The 22,272-nt window shown below is 40.2% G+C and overlaps 4 protein-coding genes across 5 annotated transcripts; 1 reads left to right on the top strand and 3 right to left on the bottom strand.

The window, feature by feature from the left end:
- RB195_019810 (uncharacterized protein) lies at positions 1-6,056 on the bottom strand (the record flags this gene model as incomplete). The annotated part of the gene is made up of 7 exons (XM_064187834.1): positions 1-133; positions 1,023-1,138; positions 1,229-1,404; positions 1,459-1,600; positions 1,658-1,809; positions 1,977-2,062; positions 5,878-6,056. The coding sequence occupies 7 exons, from the start codon at positions 6,054-6,056 to the stop codon at positions 1-3; spliced, it is 984 nt and encodes a 327-aa protein (XP_064043715.1).
- Positions 6,057-8,458: 2,402 nt separating this feature from the next.
- On the bottom strand, positions 8,459-10,263 carry RB195_019809 (uncharacterized protein; the record flags this gene model as incomplete). Its single annotated transcript, XM_064187833.1, has 4 exons — positions 8,459-8,599; positions 8,706-8,783; positions 10,053-10,193; positions 10,258-10,263. The coding sequence occupies 4 exons, from the start codon at positions 10,261-10,263 to the stop codon at positions 8,459-8,461; spliced, it is 366 nt and encodes a 121-aa protein (XP_064043714.1).
- Positions 10,264-10,316: 53 nt separating this feature from the next.
- RB195_019808 (uncharacterized protein) lies at positions 10,317-10,582 on the bottom strand (the record flags this gene model as incomplete). Its single annotated transcript, XM_064187832.1, has 2 exons — positions 10,317-10,351; positions 10,408-10,582. The coding sequence occupies 2 exons, from the start codon at positions 10,580-10,582 to the stop codon at positions 10,317-10,319; spliced, it is 210 nt and encodes a 69-aa protein (XP_064043713.1).
- Positions 10,583-16,239: 5,657 nt separating this feature from the next.
- RB195_019807 (uncharacterized protein) lies at positions 16,240-20,508 on the top strand (the record flags this gene model as incomplete). 2 transcript variants are annotated; one of them, XM_064187831.1, is made up of 9 exons in its annotated part: positions 16,240-16,269; positions 16,333-16,465; positions 17,712-17,848; positions 17,919-18,104; positions 18,536-18,597; positions 19,563-19,592; positions 19,650-19,755; positions 20,029-20,167; positions 20,315-20,508. In XM_064187831.1, 9 exons carry the CDS (start codon positions 16,240-16,242, stop codon positions 20,506-20,508), a joined length of 1,017 nt encoding a protein of 338 aa, XP_064043712.1. The 2 variants fall into 2 exon arrangements, with proteins under 2 accessions (XP_064043712.1, XP_064043711.1); XM_064187830.1 differs by lacking the exons at positions 18,536-18,597; positions 19,563-19,592; positions 19,650-19,755.
- Between the last annotated feature and the right edge of the window lie 1,764 nt (positions 20,509-22,272).

Raw genomic sequence — 22,272 nt, 5'->3', positions numbered from 1 at the left:
CTAAGTCTTGAAAAATGCGTCAAATTTCGAGAGGTTATCGATAGGATCGCGAAGAGGTGGGGATTCGGACTTTCGTCCCATTATCCGCACGTAGTTGATTGGGACGAGTCCAACACGGTCGCCTTCTTGCGAACTGGAATAGGTTTAATGTTGTTTAATGATCTTCAAAGAAGACTTTTTTTCGCTTTTGAATCTGGTGGCAGCAGGGAACAGAACACTCCTAATCTTGGAGATGACAGCTTGGAAAAAAGCTTTTCTTGTTGAATGCGTTGTTAGATGGATGAAATACTACTGCTTTTTAAAAAAAATGATATGAGACATATTATCACCACTATTCTTTGCAAAGGTTAGTGTTTATATAATAATTTAAAAAAAGTAAACAAATAAAAGAATGAAATAGAAATAAGTCGAGATAAAGTTCGAACTTCGTAAAGTAAAGTAAGCAGTTCATAAAGTACATAATTCATAAAGTCGAATGTGGGAAGCAAACTGCGCCTGAGGGCAAGGTCAAAACATGACATCCATGCTCTGATTTTGCATTATATTGGATCATCCTATGATTTGAATAACGTGGTATTTTACGCTTTCTTCATTTAATAAAATAAAACAAAACTTTTCCTTCAAATCTGAAACACACTATTCTTTATTTTCTACAATCTTGTTCCAAGTGTATCGTAGGTTGCCCTCTTCTGAAATTCACTTGTTCATGTTCATTGAAAATATTGCTTTACTATCATTAAAAAACAGCTTTATTTATCCCATACCAGCGTTGCGCGTTTATAGTATACTTTTAAGTATGTAGGATTAATTAACATTTAAAATATTTGAACATACACTTAGACTGAAAATAATGAGCTTATTTCGGAGCTGTAACTATAGCAATGACCTGTAGCAGGTAAGAGAGCAGAAATCATAAAACCTATGGTTCCCTGGAGTAAACGGAGGCTACGCTTTAAAAGCACCATATCACGAAATCGAAGTGGCACTAGTAGTGTTAGCAAAAACTATCAAAAACTACGAACCTGGCCAGAAGCCAACCTCGAACACGAGGCTGCTCCTCCTTTGGTGCCACTCGAAGGATTTCTCCATTCATGAACGAGAGCTCTTGATCATTTGCTGCTTGAAAGTCGTAGAGAGCCTGAAAAAAGACGTCAGCCATCTCTCAAAAATTAGAGGCGAGAGGAGTATTTCTGTTTGCAAAATTAGCTTTTTTCAGTAAAGACATCACCTGCGCTGTGTAATGAGCACCGGTGCCAGTAGCCCACTTCCTCCTTTCCTCTACCGATCGAACCATTTGTGAAATAGCTTTATATATCAACCAAGGTCCTCCTAGCGCCACCATCCAAAACATCACAGCCGGCCAGTTTATTGCCGGAGGACTTGGGCCACCAAGAACGTCGGAGCCTAAGAGTTCGAAGATTTTTCACGCCACGAAAAAAAAGAGGAAAAAATGCGAACCAAAAGGCTGTTTAGCTTCTCCCCAAGCAATTTCAGAAGTACTAGCATAATTAGCAGGTTTGAGGCGGAAAGCTACAAGCAAATATCGCCATATTTTCTGTAGAAATTTGAACAACGATAACGATAGGACCACAGATGTCAGCTGAAAGAAGCATAGAATTCCTTAAGAAAAATCTGGCGCGTTTTTTTGAAAGGATACCTGGATTTTCAACCTCGACAACTGTTCCACCACTCCGATCACTGCTCTAAAAGAGCTGTGCACAGCATTGTGGGTAGAACTGAGCATGTTGGCGACTGAGGTTACTGCATTCACTACCGATTCTATTGACTGAAACGCTCCTCGCGATGACTCTGAAAACTGTACAGGATTGAAATGTATAGCCGTTATGTAACTGTATAAAGCAGAACTGTTTAAAACATTCTGTCTCCGAATAAATGGCCATTAGAGAAGTGTCGTTAATAAACATTAGTAAACACATACGAAACCCCTCGATAGAAAAGAAGAAAATAGTAGCTACCTTCGGCTAATCGCGCAAAGCTGCTATCTGTGCCACCATATCCGTACTGTCCACCATACATACCATTTCCGTACATCCCACCATACCTAGAAACCAGGAGTGATTGCAGAAATTTTCCTCGAATGGGAGCGCATCAGAAAGAGGGAACAGGAAGAGGTGTCTTCAAGAAATCATTAGAAAGGATAGCATTAAAAGAAAAATCGAAAATTAATATGTGTTGACTTTGACTACTGTAACAGAACTGTAACCTTGTACCTTGCCTGGGTGTTTAATTGCGTGAAAATGACTGTAGCAAACGCTTCTGTACTTCTTTCTGGAATTTGATAACGCTAGAAGCGAAATTTCAGAGTTTTCCCAAACTGTAAACATGGAAAATCCGGATTTTCGAGTGTTAGAGAGATTGAACTCTCGAGATTTCGTATATCAACAGGATGATGAAGGTGAGAAGCTAGGGAATATAAACGTTGGAAAACTATAAAAGTGAAGTAAAAGGATAAAGTTTCTGGCGTTAATCAATCCGCTTGGGATGCGCCCCCACGTTCACTTCAATTCAGAATCGTTTGAGGTTTACGAACGTGTATCTATCCAATTTATCGACCCCGGAGGGATGAAAGGCTTGGTGAGCACTAGGGCGGATTCGAACCTCCGATCGATCGTGCAGGAAGCGGAACCTCTAACCGCTACACCACACCCGCCGTTGGAAAACTATACTAGTAAAAATTAGTGCCGGAAAAACCGACAAAAAATGGTGTATAGCACCCTAGCATATCACATTCTCAAAGTGAGCTACTTAGTTGCGTTCGAGGTGTAACCGGATGAAAAAAGTTTCTTGCGCATTTATCGCAATCGTTGCTTATAATCTCCATTTTAAAACGTTTACAGTTCCATGACCTACTGCTGTCATCCACTTTTGGCAAAGAACAACAATGTGATCCAGAGAAAAATCAACCATTTGAAATGAATTGTCGATTAAAATGTAGTTCTACCTTGCAGTGTTAGGGTGAAAAGAATTCATTTCACTAGTATTCTAAAGCACGACGTTTTGATGTGGGGGGATATGGCTAGAAGAAAACATCTACATCCGCAATCTATCACCAAAAAAATCCAAGTGTATTTAGGTAAAAGGAAGGCTCTTCGGCGTAGTTTCACCGTTGAAAGCGCAGATAGTCGTGAAACAGTTGACAAAATTATATTAATACAAATAATATTTGGGGTTAGGAGGAACCGTATTAGACTGCAGTGTACTTATCTGAGTACAGTATTTCATATTGAAAACGCCTCCTCCTGAAGTGAAACGCTGCAACATCATGGGATGAACGCACACAAGCAGAAGACAAAATTGGTACGCCAACAAGCATTGACAGATTCCACAAAACCGCATCGACGCGGCCGCTCATACCACATCACGCCCAAGGCAAAAAAAGAAAAAACTGACATGTTCATTATACTTTCACAGCAGTGTCGGAGTATACAGTCAATGCAGCCAAATTGAATAGTTTTGTAGTTTTTCGACAGGGAACGAATTTGTTGGAATTATTTATTGCTTGTATTATATGGTGGTGTATATAGAAATTTGTGAAACAAAGGGATTTAACAGAATAAAAATAAATTCTTCATCAAGAAGACATTTATATCAGAGCTCAGACAAAATCTAAATGAATCTTTTCGCATACCGAAAGCTGACTCGGCAAGTGATTATTTTGATGATAAAGGATAAAGTGTCTGGCGTTAATCAATGTCGCTTGGGATGAGGCGCCACGTTCACTTCAATTCAGAATCGTTTGAGGTTTACGAACGTGTAACTGGCCTATACAATGACTTGCACGGGCTAGCCGATGTGTCAAACCAATGTTTTCATCCTCCCAGACAAAACTGAAGCCAATTTATCGACCCCGGAGAGATGAAGGACATGAAGTATTCCATCAGTGCTTCGCGAAATTTCAGTGTACAATTTTCTTTACAACCGATATTTCGAAGTTAAACGTTAGTTTGCTTAAATGCTTAAATTTTTTTGCGCAGGTGACTATTTGCTGATGATTCTGGGTTTTCTGTACGTAGCAGACTTTGGTAGTGTTTTCCTCGATCATGAGGCATTAGGGGTGTACGTTGTTTCTTCTTGTGGCTTCCTCCAATGAGATCTTTGAAAGCTGACGTAATCATCTTCCTTGAGATTGATTACAGTTTTGCAGTGAAGGTCCTTCTCTTGGAGTATCGCTTCCATTTGGATTACTTCTACCAAAATATACGGGAGTTCCGTCGGAGTAACTTTGTTGAAGTGACTAGTTTTGCCGCATATTCTGCTCTTTATACTATACTTTCTTTTAAGTGACGGAGGAGCATACTGAGAAGAATGGTGCCAAGTGCAATTTCTTTGGAGTCGTTATTGTATGCACAGAGTTGTCGAGTTAGAGCGAACATTCTGTTTTGGAGCGATTGCAGATTTCTTCCTTCTGGATCACATGACGGTAGGTTAGTGAGTTGACTGACTAATATGTTTCGTGTTGTTACCTTGTCGTCATGTCGAGTCTTAAGGATGTCTAGTGCAATATAGTGGTTCTTTGCTGTAAGACTCAGTCATGGAATAGTTTGTAGAGCTCTTTCTCAAAAACATGACTTCAACAGAAAGAATTTGGTTGTAACAACCAGTTCCACCTTGTTGAAGATTAGCATCGAATAGCAGGAGAAAATTTGCGGATACTCCAGCAGGTTATCATCGAGTGTTGGAAGATCAAATATCAGATCTGCTGAAAACTGATGCGTCGACAAAACTCATCGTGAAAGTCGAATTTCTCGCGATTGACTGGATGAACCAGGCGTGAGACGACTGTTAGTCGATTACTGTCCTTCATCAGGAGTGCAGGACGATCAGGTCTTTAGGGTACTGGCAAGTGACATTTTGCGAACTGTGCACCTCTTGAGTCTAAGAGCTCATCCGATAATTCAAGAACACTTACTGATGATTTTGATTTAGTCTCCGTACTTTTCCACATATTGAAAATACACTTTTTATTTCTCTGAATCGGTTACTTGAGTGTTGGACCACTCTATTGCAGTTGTTCGACTTCTGAGTACGTTTTAAGCAGCTCTTTTTCCGCCCTGAGGATTTCTTCTCTGAATCCAATTTTGCACTCCTGAATTGTGTAAACATCTTTTTTCCGGGATGTTATGGTCGCGAAGAATCTGCTTTATAAAATTTGTTCGGAATCCGATATGGCGGCAAGTTTTTCCACTTCCGAACATGACTGCAGTTCATTTCCAGAGGTAGATTTGGTGGAGTTAATGGACTGACGAAGCCAAAAGCTGAAGGGGTGTTGAAAAGGTGGTGTCGAGGTGACCACTGGGTGGGTAGGTGACGTAGGCGACATCGGAGTATGTCCGGGGTATGTCGTCGATCCCGATAATGATAGAGCGGACCGACATACTGCATATAGTTGGTGTATGTGATGATAGAGCAGGAGGTACTGCGAACTTGACGTTGACGGTGGTCCGCTTTTCTGACAGTTGGAGCTTTAAGTGGTCGCCATTTTTGAATGAGAGATGAATTTTTCGGAATTATTCATTGCTTCCATTAAGTGGCACATATACGAACTCGTGTGACAAAGGCATTTAACACAGTAAAAATAAACCCTTCATCAAAAAGGCCTTGTATCAGAGCTCAGACAAAATATAAATGAATCATTTCACATACTTAAAGCTGACTTGACAAAGGAATATTCTCATAATCTTGATGGGAGATGAATTATTGAGTTTCTTACGGCGTTTTGCAGAGATTTAAAATTCTTTCAGAATGCAGAAAAGTAGGTATGAGGAAAGAAAAATTCGAAATTTACGGCGTAAAATTCCAAACTTAACTTCTCGAAGGGAAAACAACGAAATAACAGCAGATTCAAGTAGAACTCACATCCCTGCACCGTAGCTGTGAGGTCCCATTCCATATCCTGCACTACCGTAGCCGATGCCACTTCCATACATTCCGTAGCTGGGCATCATATTAGGTACGTGGTTTGTCTCTGTTGGTCTTGGTGGCAGTGGAGGTGGAGCTCTCGGATCATTAATGTTAGGCCCTCCACCATGATTCATGATCTAATCAAAACGACTGTACAAAGCATTACTAAACCTGACATCAACAAAATACAGATCTACCCAGTAGAAAAAGTCTGGAGAATAACAAAGTTGCGGATGTTATATTTGTTTCGCTCTAAGCAGGCGCGATGCGAGTTCGTGTAGGAACATCCACCACAGAAAGTGCATAGCGGGAGCGTCGCGGTTGAGCGGACCACCTCGAGTATACGTAGGAAGTGAAAGCTCAAATTTTTGCTCACCGCCACAACCACCTCATGTGCAACTTTTGCACGGTCCAGCTTATGCTTGGACGTGCACGCCTCGCGCAGGATACTACAGTTACGTCATCATATTCAAGCAAAGAAATATTTAAACGGATGAAAAGTAGCTCGAACAGAATAAGGAAGAGAAGATAAATATGAAATATTTCGAATTTCAAAGCATGTAATTTTTTTTGAACCTGAAATTGAACTTGAACAATGAAAAACAATGAATGCTTGATCTTGTAGCGGTAAAGTTATAGTTGGGTCAAAACAACATGAAGCACGGTACAGTTGTGAAAGAGGTTGCGCTCGAAGCGGTGTAGATAGGGGTTGGAATCGAGGTGGGACCATCGCGCAGCAATGAACGATGGTAGCAGGGGTCTTCACTCGATCCTAACCGCTGCGCTGCACCGCGCCGCTTCGAGCGCTACCGCTTACACACAACTGCACCGCGGTTCATGTCGTTTTCACCCTACTATACCACATGTGCAGAAAATATTGGGACTGCACTGGACATTGTTATCCGTTTTCGAGGTCACAATTCCCGATTTTGGAGAGCGAAAAGATACGGTGATCGCTATTTCCAGACATTTTTCCTTCTCCATTCAAGCACTGATCTCAGCTTCCCCAGTCCTATCTTTTCCACTAAACGCAAAAAAAAACAAGTGCTGTCGAAAAGGTTCTGTTTTGTCCAGCTGACACTCCACTTTAATACTGTGAAAAAAAAACGTGAAATTCGAAACTAATAATGTAACATTCTCATAGAGTGTTAAATTCTCTCTCCAATACTAATATTACATTCGGAAATATTTCTTACAGCTGTATATAATTTCCACTTTGGAAAAAAGCGCTCGCAACTTATTCATCGGCCCAAAATTTTTCTTTCCCGAGACATGAGTGAGAAAAAATCGACAGAAATTCTTATTTTTAGGAAAAGAGAAATCGATTTTCGGAATTCAGGACTTTCAGAAAAATGCTTAAAAGAAGGTAGTGTTCAATAAGGAAACAATATGGATTAGCATGAATAATGGCAGCTCGTGAATACAGCAGGTCAAACAATAGGACCTGATTTAATGAATCCTCGGAACACAATACACGACACCTGTTTTCACACATGCATACAAAAATCTTCGAATAAACCACGAAAATTGTAGCTTCTATGACTGGACTGATTGTAAATAATTAGCAATGAAATCATCCTTATAAAGAGACAGAAAAGTCTGAAAAAAAAAGATAAGAAAAATAAAAGGGAACCAAATGTGAACGAAGGATCGATACTAAGGAACAGCCAGCACGAGACACGCGCATTGATTTGATAAGACGACGCAGACCACATCGTAGCGTACGGATGATTAACCCAACAAAGCGCATGTAAGGCAGTCTGAGGTGAGGTATTTGAGTCTCACCACGAAAGTCTAATTCGAAATGGTTCATGAGCAATACATGATAGAAAATCGATATGATACTTTGCTGTACCAGAGCAGTCGAATACTTTTCTGTTTCTTTCATGTTTTCTCCTCCGCAAACACGAATTATAAGGACATGTACAGCGAAGTGCAGCTTTGCTCGTTTTAACCACACAATAATGAATAATGCGAAGCGGATCATTCTATCTCATTCAAAACAAGAACGTTTCCCCTTTTGAAAAGTTCCTTTCGGTATCTAATGTAGTATTCTAAAGCCCTTAATGGGTTTCTTCAATAATCCTACTCAATTTCTGAAAAAAAAGCTATGACAACTCTTTAAGACAAGAAGAGAATGAATCAAATTCTCAAAGGAATTTCCTTTTCCAACACGCAGAACTTGTATAGCTGCATCTACGGTTATAGGGTGCGCCACCTTTCTCTGAGATGTAGCTGACGCTACTGCTATCTAGCAACACACCTGCAGATAACAAACGTAAGCATGGATTTGTTTCGAAATAACACTAGTCCACCTACAAAAGGCCTATGAATCAACAAATTGATCATGCAAACAAACTGATAACTTCATTGAAATCTACCATAAAAATACACGTGAGAAAATATTGAAGCAATAATTTCATTCTACCATAACAACACAATATTTTACTGTACACAAAGTTCCAATAGCTAGAATTTTACAAATAATGAAGAACGAGGATGGTCGCAAACATAGCTAAGAAAGAAATCCACTGCTTCACTTGCCCCGTCCTCGATGACCACCTCTTCCACCACGAGCAGCTCCACCACCTCGTTGTCCTAACTGCTTGCGCGCTCGTTGTTGATCCTTCTGTTGTCGGCGAACTTCATTCACTTCATTTTTCACAAGATCAACAACCTAAAAAGACAGTATTGTGTGAAAGAGTTATATAATAGAGACTTCAGAACTACGAAAACAAATCGAAAGATATATCGACTGTTTCCAGAGAAATGAAAATTCTCACTGTCTCAGGTATGCGAAGGTACTTGACCGTTGATCCACGAATATAAACTTCTGGCATCTTGAAAAATTTGTCACCATCCTGAAAACACCAATTCTTGAGCAATTTGAGCACAAAATGAACGGAAAACTAAAAGACTGGCAAGATCGCAAAAAAAAGGATACTACGAAAGCATGTTTAAAACATCTGCAGCAGTTTGTCCAAGTTCAGTAACTTCTAAGGCCAGAAATGCATTCAATACCAAATCTAGAAAAAAGGTAAGGAAAGGAGTTTAGTTCTTTCTTACTCGTCAAATCAACATTAGTTTTAAAATGATGATTGACTCTGTCAACCTACTACTTCAGCAAAAGAAAGTCAAGAAAGGAACGGGAATAAGTCGATCTCAAAACAGTCAAATTCACGTACACATAACCTAAAAACCAGAATTTTCTACACAAAACTATATTAGTAGTACTAAAAAAACCACAAATCACATTTTAGGGAAGCAAACAACATTTGTGAGCAATGTAACTCCAAAAAATGTAATAGGTATCAGAAGCGTCCCTTATTAGCAGTGAAATATTCCAGTAATAATATTTTTCAGTTAATCACTTCGTAAATAAGCATGCAAGAAATCAATAGTTGAAACAATGGATATGCATGGAAAAAACCAAAAAGAGAAATAAATCAGTAGCAGTTACTTCATTCTAGAAAATACTTACAGAGCCTAAAAACATTTCGCAGGTCTTGAAGGATGTTCGCAATTAGTTTTACACAGTTACTTCAACCAAGAATCATTTCTTTTGTTTGGAGCGAATGAACTGACTCGAAATCACAATGTGTGGTGTGCATGCCATTGCTCTGATAACGTAAAAAGTGTGAATATAATTCCTTACAAACTTATGTGAACAACGACTGCTAACTATTTCACCTTAACTATTCACTCGAGTCAATATTACAGTTTACAAAAGAAGAAAACGATGTTATGTTTGGGATCAGAATACTGCCTTTAGATGTTAGATGCCTTCAAATGGAGACAGCGACTTAAAAACGACGTAATTAAAAGAGGAATTGAAGTTTTCCCCAACATTGTTTTCCCTTCCCAGTTATTTCGAAATATTTTCTGGAATTTACCTTCACAAGAGACTAGTAAATCAACAGTTCGAGCAAATCTCGAATACATTCAAGTTCAACACATGTTCAAACCAATTATCACAGAAGAACAATCCCTACAATAAAAGAAAACGGGTAACGTCAGTGGGCATTGTTCTTGAAATCACATGGTGCGAAACAAAAGTAGTGTGAACATAAAAGCTAACTCATAGGAAGCAGAAAACTTAAAAACGACGTAAATCTCAAAATGTAACACACCTTAGAAGTGAAGATAACATCTCTCAGATGAATATTCATCCACGAGTCACAGGATTGGAGATGACCGTTGTACGTCTCGCCATTCTTCAACTCAATAAGCATAGGATGGTTTTGTGCAGTTCTTAGTAAAGAAAGAGGTAGCTGAAAGTGTCAAACAAGTGTACAGATGCACGGACAGAAAGAGGAAGTTTTTCAAAATACATACCACCATTTTGGGAAATGGGAGACACGAAAGATAGTTCTAAGTGACAAAAGTCCACTGTATCAGTCAAACTGCGACAAGAAACTCACACCTGGATCTGAAATGAGAACGCTAACAAAAAACACAAAAAAAAACCTTCTCAGCGGAAGCAACCTCGATGGAAAAACAACTCGAACCGAAAATCCCAATGCAACAAACGAAGCAACGGTTTGATTTGAAAGGATGTGATCACCCGTTGAATATAGAGGTACGGTGTAGCTGCGGTCGCCACACCAGATTTGGCGCTTCTCCAGACATTCTGAGGTAAGGGCAAGGAGCAAAGCGGCATGTTTGAGTTATTGTCAAATAGGAACAGAAAGAGGTTTGAGCCTTCCAGAATTTACTGCGATTGTGCTCAGCAACGGCACACAGTTCGCGTTCGCGAAACATGAGCGAGCTATGCTCGAAAAGCTTCTGTAGACCTAATGCTCGAGTGCCAGAATGACGTTCGAATGTCTTTTGAGCCTCTTTCTCCGGCACAGTTGTCAACAAGAATTAGAAGTTGTGAGATGGACGAGGTGGGTTTCTCTGTGAGACAGTCGGATGGAGATTTGGTGTGGGTGTACGATCGATGGTTCAAAACGGCCCTAGTGCCAACCAACCTTTTTTCCCTCCGGGGTCGATAAATTGGTACCAGACTTGTCCGAGAGGATGAAAAACTCTGAGTTGACACTTGCCGGCTCGCCCCCGCAAGTCATTTTAAAGGCATCACCCCACGAACCCGGGGTGGTGCGGATTTTAGGTGGAGAGTTCCTGTACGGGGTCGTATATTATGGAGCGGTGTGTGATTCCGTCCATTTCTTCCTAATTGCCGTAAAAAACGGACCGGAAGATGCGGTGCGTGCACGAGGCTGGCGCGCTCCAATCGAACTCTTTGTTCTAAGTAGTGCGCCGGAACGCTTGAAGTCGTATATTCAGGGCCGTTTTTACGGCAATTACGAAGAAATAGATGGATTCACCCTTCTCTCCATAATCTACGATTCCGTACAGGCATAGCCCACCTGAAATCCGCACCACCCCAGATTCAGTAAACAATTCTAACTTGAATTTGTACCCGTATCACCATAGAGATTCTACAACACGTCGTGCACGATATCCTTCACTATATTGCCACTCTGAAAGTTCTTCACTGTTCAATAGAAATTAAAGTGGTGATATCTTCAGTGGAATTAAACTCGCGTTTCTTCTAGCGACGTTTCCTTCGTTGTTTTTTTAAAAAGAAATTCAAGCGTTGGTGAAATGATGATGATTCCATAGTGCATGTTCGTAAATGCGTCAGTACTATGGCAAGGGACGAAACGACATGAAGCAAGTGCAGTTGCGCAAGCGACTGCGCTCGAGGCGGCGCGGTCGAGATAGCGGTTGTAATCGCGACGGGACCATCGCGAACTACCGCGGAGGGCGGTGTCAGCAAGGTCGTCCTGTATGTTCTGCCCGCCACAGTGCGCCGCAACGCTTCGATCGCAGCTGGCGCAACTACATGTCGTTTTCGCCTCGATCGCAGCTGTGCTTCATGTCGTTTTCCTCCTACTATGCATCAGGAGAGTATTTGAATTTGATTTTATACCTATATTCCTTTGATACCGCCACATTTTGGAAACATAATCGGAGTCTTTTTCTCTCCTCTTTTTCCCTAACAATTAGCATAGCTTGATGTAACATGAAATTACGTGGACGTCATCATCGCACCGATAAGCGTAAAGAAATAAGTTCTTCGTTTCTAATAAGTCAGATCACGCAGACTATTACCTACTATTTAAGCAGCCATTTGCATGCGTGTTTCCAATTTCTGTTATCAAGCTGATGAGGGAAACGTGCAGGTGAATAGAAGTTCGTTAGAGTTCAAAGAGGCGAAACGCAACCTATGCAACATTTCCACAGCCATTAAACGATTTACAACGTCCCATTTACTTCCTGACAACTTCACTCGGAGCTATTGCGCGGTACTACTGGACCGGAGCGCACGCACGAACTTCGTCGTACCTTTTTCGCCCCATTTTACCGCTTTCTAGAGCTGGAGCATCAATTGCACTGCACCGTCGGACCCGACTTACGGCTGTTTGAAATTGCATTACTCATATTCGAATACTCGCACGTGACATAGTAAGTCCATTATTACATACATATGATAACATGACGGTAAATTTCCATGAATTCGTCATAGAACCTACAACGGCAGTCGATTAGAGGCCCGCTGTACCCGCGATGGATCGAAACCGCCTTGGTGCCAACCAAGGCTTTCATATCTCGGTAAATTGGTACCAGACCTGTCTGAGAGGATAAAAACACTGGCTAGATTATCGGCTGGTCCCCGCTGGTCATCATTATTGAAATGGGGGCGGGTGTAGGGTAGCGGTTAGAGGTTCCACTTCCTGCACGATCAATTGGAGGTTCGAATCCACCCTAGTGCTTATCAAGCCCTTCATCCCTCAGTGTTCGACAAATTGCTTCCAGACTTGTCTGGGAGGATGAAAACATCTGCTAGCCCCCGCAAATCATTGTATAGGCCAGTTACACGTTCGTAAACCTCGAACGATTCTGAATTGAAGTGAACGTGGTGGCGCATCCTAAGCGGATTGATTCGCCAGTGACTTTAAAATCTACCACATGGAAGACACATCCAGTTCTAACGTCCACATGCTGTTGAAGCGATCCACTATGAATGCAGTTGTTGAGGAGTGCAACTAATAGGACACGAATTCTCCCCAACAAAGCCTAGAGGACATGTGTATCGCTGGTGCGAGACGCAGTCAAAACCAAGGAAGGCTTCCTTGCTAATCAACGGAGTATAGACACATCGAAACGCAGTTACGGATGCGGAAACGATGTGAGCGGGACCGACGATAGTTGGACTGGGGAGACGTGAGAGTGAGTCTCAAGAGGAACAAACAGATGTCCATCAAACGAGATAGATGCGGTAACATTAGGTTTAGCAAGATGAAGTTTCTCTAAATACATCATCAGAATCTTCGCTTGCAGGAATTTGAAATCTTTGCGAATGACAACCGAAGGAATTAAATCAGTGCTGATGCTTGAGGATACACAACATAATATAGAATATTTAAACACCTAAGTAATTAAGTAGGTTAAAGGAAATGGTAATTAACAAAAACAGAATTTGCTTGTCGAATATCTGGAAAGAGCTCAAAAGACACTCGAACGTCATTCTGGCACTAGATTTTGCTTAACCCCCAGCAGATGTGAAAATTCGTTCAAAAGACGGCACTTGCTCATAAGCCCTCTAGATAAGCTTGAAAAGATACTAATAACATTAGCAACGGAGAAGAAACATATGTGAACTCAAATAACTCTTTTATAATAATACTTCGCTTCCCGATTATGCTGCTTTTTTGTACTCTTACAAGTACAGGGTGCCATAATGAGATATAGAGATATGGTCACTTTTTTCGCGCATCATTCCTTCTTCAAACAAATCTTCCGGTCCTTCGATCACTTCACCATGGAGGAAGTTCAGTAGATCAAATTATTTTTGGACCTCCCAACTTTCGTTGCCAGCTTTTATGCTAGTGGAAATATTTCTCAAGTGGAAGCCTATATATCCTAGGAAATAGATTTTAGGTCGCATATACATAAGAAAAGTTGATAAGGAAGACTTTTTTGAGCATCTCAAATATTTATGAACATCAAAATTTGTAGTAGATGGATAATTTGTAGGCACCATTCATGTCCCGAACACCATCCTAAACAACGAGCAACCCTGCAGTCCACCATAGAATTCTACCCTGAACACCTCAAGACTGTTATTCGTGCGAAGGGAGGTCATATTGTATAAAAACTTTTGTTTGTTAGTTACAGTTCATTAAAAAATACTTATCAAAGTCTTACTGTTTTCTGATGAATAATTCGTCTTTTATCGAGTGACCATACTTAAATCACACTCTGTACAATTGTTTTTTTTTTAAAATAAATTCCTCATTTTCTTTTAATTTAAGGCGTCCCATTCATTCTGCGATATGGTTTGGTTTTTAATGAATTGCTATTAATAATATAATGATGGGGCTCTTCACTGTTGATTTCAGGGCAGCAGCGATTTCTCCAATTGCCAATAATTTGGTTATTTTAACATATTACACAAAAATTAAATGTGATAAGTATGATCATTTTTTTCTGAGGGGGGATGGGCATAGAGCATCTTAGTTTAGCATTAATAATGTTCTTTTTTGACTGTGAACTTCAACCTTTCGAGAGAAATTTGATCACTTTTAATCTGAATGCAGGTTGCGAAGTCAACCAAATTAACTGCACACTGTTTCCGTTCCCTGCAGACATTTCTGAAATGAAAATATCTCCGTCATGATATCCGCCACAAAGAAACAAACACTATGTAATTACGAATATTAATTAAGAAATACTACGTGATTACAATTGCAGACCCAATGTCTTTGCCTGCTAGAAATTCTACTTATGGTTTGATGGTTTGCCTCAAATTTCTCACTAGGTGAGATAATCTCATGGTAATGAAAACGTCTTATCTCAAAACAATTTTTGAAGTTCCAGACGCATTTACTCCACATGTATCTAATATGAGTTCTACGAATTCGTATTCCACTACAACTCTACCTCAATTCTCACAAGCGCCGGTTTGTTTTTCCTCATCATGTGTACACAAACTCCTAGTCAGATTATGAATAATTCCCTTTAAAAAGCAGAATTTATTTGTGCTTACAACTCTTCATGAAAAATATTGAAAAGATTTGAAGATAACTCTTATGATATTCACTTCACTAATTCCATAACATGTGCTACTTTTTGCATACGAAGTAGAAACCGTTCCAATGGATGAAAATTCGATATTTACTCAGATAGTTGGATATCCTGTTTTCACTGAATGTGTGGGTCCCAGCATTTTTTACAGTCGCCTATTCCTTTGCCATCGTCATCCAAGATGTCTACAAGGATGTGAGTGACGTTGACAAGGTCCTTGAGCCGTACCCAGCCGAGCTCTCAGCTGGTCCATCCGTGTGGCGAACACATAATCCCATCTCCTTTGCTTCCCTTCTCGTTTAGCGCTTTTTGAGGTCCACTCCTGCGTTCTTTGCTCCCTCTATCATGTATTCTTCTTGTAATGTGACCGCCCCATCTATGCTTTGCTTTCGATATATGTTGCGCTGGATTGCGATGGCAGGACATTTCTCTTAAAGGCATCACCCCAAGAATCTGAGGTGGTACGGATTTCAGGTGGAGTATTCGTATACGGGATCGCAGATTAGGGAGAGCGAGTGATTACGTCCATTTCTTGCTAATTGCCGTAAAAAACGGCCCGAAAGGTACAGGTTCGAGTGTTCCGGCGCGCTACTTTCTACAACGAGTTCGATTGGAGCGCGCCAGCTTTGTGCACGCGCCGCATCTTGCGGGCCGTTTTTTAATTAAGAAGAAGTGAACGAAATCACCCTACTCCCCATAATCTACGACCCCGTATACGAATACTCCATCGGAAATCCGTACCACTCCAGATTCGTGGGGTGGTGCCTTTAATGTGTAGGTGGATAGGTGTTCTGTGCGCCGCCTAAATTTTAGAAGATATCACCCATAGACTCTTTGAGCAGGAGGTGGTTTCTTAGCTGTGTCGGCTCAGGGCAAACCGTGACGGTACAGCACCAGTTTAAGACCGAAGTTTTTTTTTGTACGGAAGTTTTTTTTTCGTTTGGAATTCAAGTCAACAGGAGTGTGTTAGTGTTTAATCCAACGCTTGATATGCACCCTCGCTTTGGCGTTATAGTTTTCGATTTCTTCCGAGTTTATTTTTTAAATCATTCAGCTCTGTTGATCGCTTGCAGCTTTTTTCAAGCCAATCTATTTCAGTATATCGATGAAGATTTGGAGATTCGTTTCACGCTTTACACAGCATTCGGCGTATCGGTGTGCATATCAAGCACCATCTCTATATTTGTTTTCTCTTCAAGGAATTTCAGAAAAAAGTACATTATGTTTTTTGCTTTATCTGTAGGTGATCTGGTGAGCAATTTACTGTGGACATAGTTGCACACGTTCATGAATGCATCTTGTAACCCTTTTAAGATCAATGGTCTGTCATTTGTTGCTGCAGGCGTTTTTCGGAATTTATTTATGTTCCGTGGGCAATATTTTGTCGAAGTCACAGATATGCAGTGTTTGTTCCATACTCCATGGGCTATTCTTATGTTATTTGCAGGTTTGAAATCTTATTTTCATTGACGCGCTCTTGTCCCTTTTGAAGGCAGCACTCACAAGGAACATGTTCTTCTCCTATACGTTTTTCCAAAGAATCCATTAATAACTGATTATGGAAATGAAGCAGTTCAAAAAGCTTAAGTTGATTAAACGGACTACGTTTCCTTTTCTCACACACAGCTCTCCGTCCGAGGTAAAGGCGTCTGAAGTGGACGTGGTCAACGAAGTGCAACGCTGATAATCGTTACTGCATATCTATATTCACTTATGATCAGCTGACAAGCACTGTGGTGCCTTCCCAGCTAACTTTGATTTCTTCTAAAACTGCTTCCTCGCAATGTGGTTGCTATTTTTGGTGAAAAGGTTACTAAACGACTGTACTAGAGGGTTACTGAAAAGGTTACTGTGTTATTTGATCCTTTATACATTCGCTCCACATATTCAATGTTCGAACAACGTATGTATCGCACAGTAAGAGCGGATCCTTCGCGGAGTTAGCGAGTTCTAGAAACGAATTATAAGTTTTCAAGCAATAGTAATAACTTATCTCTTTCCCGAAATGAGTAATGGATGGATTTTGTGCGCAAGACCGTACAAGATAGCTGAAAGTAATCTTTGAAGCTTGCTCATTCTTTCAGATATGAGAGGAATGAACATAGCCGAAGTGAAAAGAAATCCTGACTATGATTTGAAGTGGATGCTCAAATTTCCTGAAGGTGTCGTTGAGTACCAAACATTTGCATGAATGGTTGCATTCAGTTGCTGTGCTGTTTTCTTGGGACGGATTCCCCGCGAATGGAGTGAAAAATATCGACGGGCGTATTTGCGAATTGTGTAAGAACTTTCCCACAGTCGCAGAGAACGTCGGTCGTCGTGAAGTTGTTGTTGGCGAGTTACAAGGCAACGAAGCAGACGTAGTGAAACAAAAGGCCACCAAGCTTAACGAATGCTCTGCAATGTGTATTGTGCGTTACAAAACAGCATTTTTGAGAAAGGCAATGTTGAAACAAGACATGAAATTCTATGTTTGGATGGGTTCATGCATTTGATTTTCAGAGGCGCACTTTAGGTGCTCTCCATGTGGGTAGAAAATAAGGAAAGCATGAAGGCGAACACAAGAATACGGTAGCTGAAGACAAAAATAAGCAAGTGTTTTTAGGTTTATGTGCGAATTTTATGAAGACGAGTGTCCAAAAAGAGTTCAAAACGCTTGATAATGCTTGTAAATATTTATTCTTATAATTTAGGTCAATTTCCTGCTCTTATTAATTTATTTATTGCTTTGGAACGAGCAGTGGCGCTTCATTTTGCTGGATGGTACAGAAGAAAGTGGAAAGATGGCTACAAACTCTACCTTATTGTACTATCTGGCTCCCTTACATTAGTAAGTACAAGTTCCACAAATTCCAGCAGGAAAGTTCTATTTATATGGTATTCTAGAGGTATGCTTACAGATATTTCTTTTGGTCGCCATTATTATCAACTCGATTCACGTCACGACATCTACTTCACGAATTTGTGCAGTGATGAACTCTACTGGTATCGTATTTGGCACCGTCCACTACGCTCTTATTGCTGTTGCATATGTGTTTTGCTTTGTGGTCTTGGCGGTCATCTTCAGCAAAACAAACAAAAGAAAGGTGAGTACCGAAAGAAACGGCACAAAATTGGCCTATTTAACGCATCATCTTGCAGCTTAAAACAAATATAGCGAAATGTGAGGCATGGAAGTAAAGAATTAGCTGAATTTTCTTGCCAACAAAGATTTGTTTGAGAGAAAGTTGAGCGGCTTTTCAGAGGGAAGTGAACAGTGTAGCTGTAGGGACAATTGGTTTTATGTATGCTTGGATTGAGTGTTGGAAAAGACCGAACTAGAAGTTGACCTAAGTTAGGGTGTTACCTAGCAGTAATGATTGAATACACCTTCCTTAGGTCATCTTAGTTGTAGAAATAAAATGTAGCGAAATTCCTAAAGTTAACTGGCTGCGCTGCTTGTACTTCTTCCCGTTGCGTGAAAAGACTGTGATGTAAGCAGATGCTTCGAAACTATGCTAAACTACGCTGAGTCCAGCTTGGTGCAACTTTCGTATCGCCGCTGGCGATTCTACACAGCGACATCCGTTCGTTCGTACGGTTAGCGTGGACATGTACGCACTATCGGCAACCGCATGTGAGGTGGAACGGGAAGAAAGACCGAGTACAATTTGCAATTTTTGCTTTCGATACCTTGGATTATCAAAATCCAAGCCCAGGACAATATTTCACTTCATTGAATAGGCAAAATATTATTTAAATCAAAATCTATTTGGGCCCCTTAAGGTTACGAAAGGGGCAGAAACGTCAAGCAAATAAACATCGCAACTAAAAACTTTCTGAAACTTAACAAAACACAGTTTTATCCGAGAATGACCAGAGACTGTCATCCACTCGTTCAAATATATATATATATATTCTTAATCCTAGAAATATAACAGAAGTATTTCGCTGTGAGTAGTTTCGACCAAGAAATTTAAGAAAACGCTGCTGGTTTCGTGAATGCACAAAATTATCCAACATTTCTCATTTCTCACACACTTATTCAACTGTCGGTCCCATCAACCGAATTCTCGTTGCCGTAATCGAGACAGAAATGAATACGGGCACCCATATTCCGGTCTTTTGATTGAATCGCACCGCTTGGAATATACGTAAGTGGCTAGTTTCTCAAAACAAACGTGCTTTAAAACCATATGAACTTTTGAACAAAATCAATCATTTTCAGCAGCGTTGCTGAAAGTCTGCAAAATTGTTTGAAGTTGTGTAAGAAGAAGTAGAAATTGATTCGTTACTATCAAACCGTTTTCTCGCCTCGTAGACGATGTCCTAATATAGATTTTTAGAAACTGTCATTAATGAAATGTCACTAATTGTTGTTTTGTTTTGAATAATAATGTTTTGAATAAAAATTATTTCTCTGAAAAGAATTATTTCTCTCTGAAAAGCTTCAAAAGACCTTCATGCAGACCCTCTTCTTTGTTTTTATTTTTCTCGGGATGCACATATTAAAAGAGTTCAAAAATCTGTGTGCATATTTCACTTCTCTTTTTCCGAAATTTCAGATACAAACAAAAACAGAACGAAAAACTCAGGTAGGCTACCGGTAAAGTATTTGTATATCCTATGATGAATGCTGTTCTCCTCTCTAGAATTTACTGCTTAATATGTAACAAATTTGATTTGATCCTCAAGTCATCGATATTCGGCAAGCTATGGTTTCCACGATTCCGACAAAAATACTCCAGAAAATGTGCAGTAAGTATTGTAACATCGACATTCTAGTTACTCCTTTTCCATTCAAAGGAAATAAAGTCTCATTGGTGGAGGAAAACTCAAACAAAACCCCGAAAAAGTAATCGCTTGAAAATCTTTTATTAGAAATCTCTTATTGCAATAAAATGTAAAAACATTCTTATTTAAAAATTTTTTAAAGTTGAACAATGAGCAAAAGTGTTAATTGTAAAGCGCAGGTGATACGTTTCAGAAATTTCAAATTTACTTATTATGGATGGTTTTAATCTTTTCCAGAAACCCACAAACGATGAGTTACGTCGGCAACGGATGATGCTAGCAATCACGGGCATCTCTGTCGTTTTAGTTTCAATACCGAATCTCGTTTTGATTCTGAACGAATGGAAAGCTCCAACAATAAACGTATTGGTCGTAGGTAGGTGAAAAATTTTGCATCTTACTGTTGAACAATCTTAACGTATTTAAAACGAGGAAACGAGGTAAAGCTATTGAGTTAAGGGAAAATTGTGGTTTGCTGGGTGCATCAGTAATTTTTTTTGCTAAGAAATAGTCAATTTTTTAGGTGCCGCCTACTGCTTGTACGCAACCCACTCGACGTTATCTCTCTTCATCTACTTAATTTTCCGACCGGATTTTCGTTTCCGGCTTCTCTCAGCTATTGGACTCGCCAGATTCAAATCTATCGTTGGAGAACCATCTCGAACTCAGCCCAGTAAATTCAAGTCTGTCGCAACCACTATGACAACTGTTGGCTGATGAATTTTACCCACTAATAAGCATGTGTCTGTAATATTTTGTATAGTGATTATGTTTAGTTGTAGCTACTGGATCTGTATCATTCTATTCATTAGTTATTAGTTGTTGATCCTATAGAAAATCAAATATAATAATTGCCTTGCATATCGAGTTGAGTTCAATAAACACTTAAAGGCATCACTCCACCAATCTGAGGTGGTAAGGATTTCAGGTGGAGTATTCGTATGGGATACTAATACGGTATTCGTATGGGATACTAATACGGATACGGATACGAGACTATGGAAAGGGGGGTGATTCCGTCCATTTCTTCCTAATTGCCGTAAAAAACGGCCCGAAAGATACGCCTTCAGGCGTTCTGGCGCACTATTTTCTACAAGGAGTTCGACTGGAGAGCGGCAGCCTTGTGCGGCGCCGCATCTTCCGGGCCGTTTTTTACGGCAATTAGGAAGAAATGGACGGAATCACCCCCCTCTCCATAGTCTCCCATCTCAACCTGATCTATCTTTATTTAATAGGAATTCAATCTTCAACCAACTAACGAATTTAATGTTGTTTTCCTTCCCCATGTTTGGTTTTACATCTATTGCATTCATTTTGAGTATCGTAAAATCTTTCGTTCTCCGTCTCCTTTCAGCTGCTAACGTTTCTAGGATCGTTCATTTTAGCCCCTCAAGTCGTGTACAAAGGTCAGGTAAGCAGACACTGGAGAAAATACCGCGTAAGATGTAAACTTGTTGCTACTCCGAAAAAAAAAACGTCGAAAAATGTGGTTGAAATCGTGAAACGTCAGGGTGACAGCAAACGATAGGAAAGGGTTGTGAAGGTCATCCCATAATAAATGAAATGTCCACTACTCCTGCAAACGGAACGAAATGTAAAGTATTCGTATTTTGACGATGTTGCCAACTTGATGAGGTGAACGACCTATGGAGATAGACATGCGGTGGAGTACATAGGTTACGAACAGAGCCTAGAAAAGCCACTGCAGATTGCAACGAAAACCACAATTCTGCAGTACTAAAGGATAAAGGATAAAGTTTCTGGCGTTATTCAATCCGCTTGGGATGCACCCCCACGTTCACTTCAATTCAGAATCGTTTGGGGTTCATGAACGTGTAACTGGCCAGTACAATGACTTGCAGGGGTAACCGATGTGTCAAGTCAGTTTTTTTTATCCTCCCAGACAAGTCTGGTGCCAATTCATCGACCACGGAGGGATGAAAGGCCTGGTGAGCGCTAGGGCGGAATCGAACCTCCGATCGATCGTGCAGGAAGCGGAACCTCTAACCGCTAATAGAGTATAAATAAATATTTAATAATTATTCTATTTATTTAATAACCTCTAACAGTCAATAAATAATAGTAGTAATATTCAGTAGTTTTTTGTCGAGATACATATAAAAATGTAACAGAAAAGTGCCTATGCTACCATGAAACTGCACGTTTATAGCTTATAAAACTGCACTCGCCCGCAACCCTCCAAAGTAGCTTTAGAAAGATCAGAACAGTTCTGTCTTAGTTATCAGAGAAGTAGGAAGCCGAGATTGTTGACGATACTTTACTTCGGCTACCGTTTCGTTCTAGCAGCCATGAATTCCCTACAACCATTTGACGAATTTATTTCGTTGGATTCCAATGTTCCTGATCTGCGTAGTCGCTTTGACAGAAAAACAACACGCAATTAAAAAACGAAAGAACCACTACATAATTAGAAACAGAGTAGCGAAAACAAGATTGCTTTCGACTGCATTTTCGCAGGAT

Source organism: Necator americanus, chromosome II (assembly GCF_031761385.1).
Source record: "Necator americanus strain Aroian chromosome II, whole genome shotgun sequence".
NCBI lineage: Eukaryota > Metazoa > Nematoda > Chromadorea > Rhabditida > Ancylostomatidae > Necator > Necator americanus.
The sequence above is the reverse complement of the archived record's forward strand: the minus strand, read 5'-3'. Positions and strand labels throughout refer to the sequence as shown.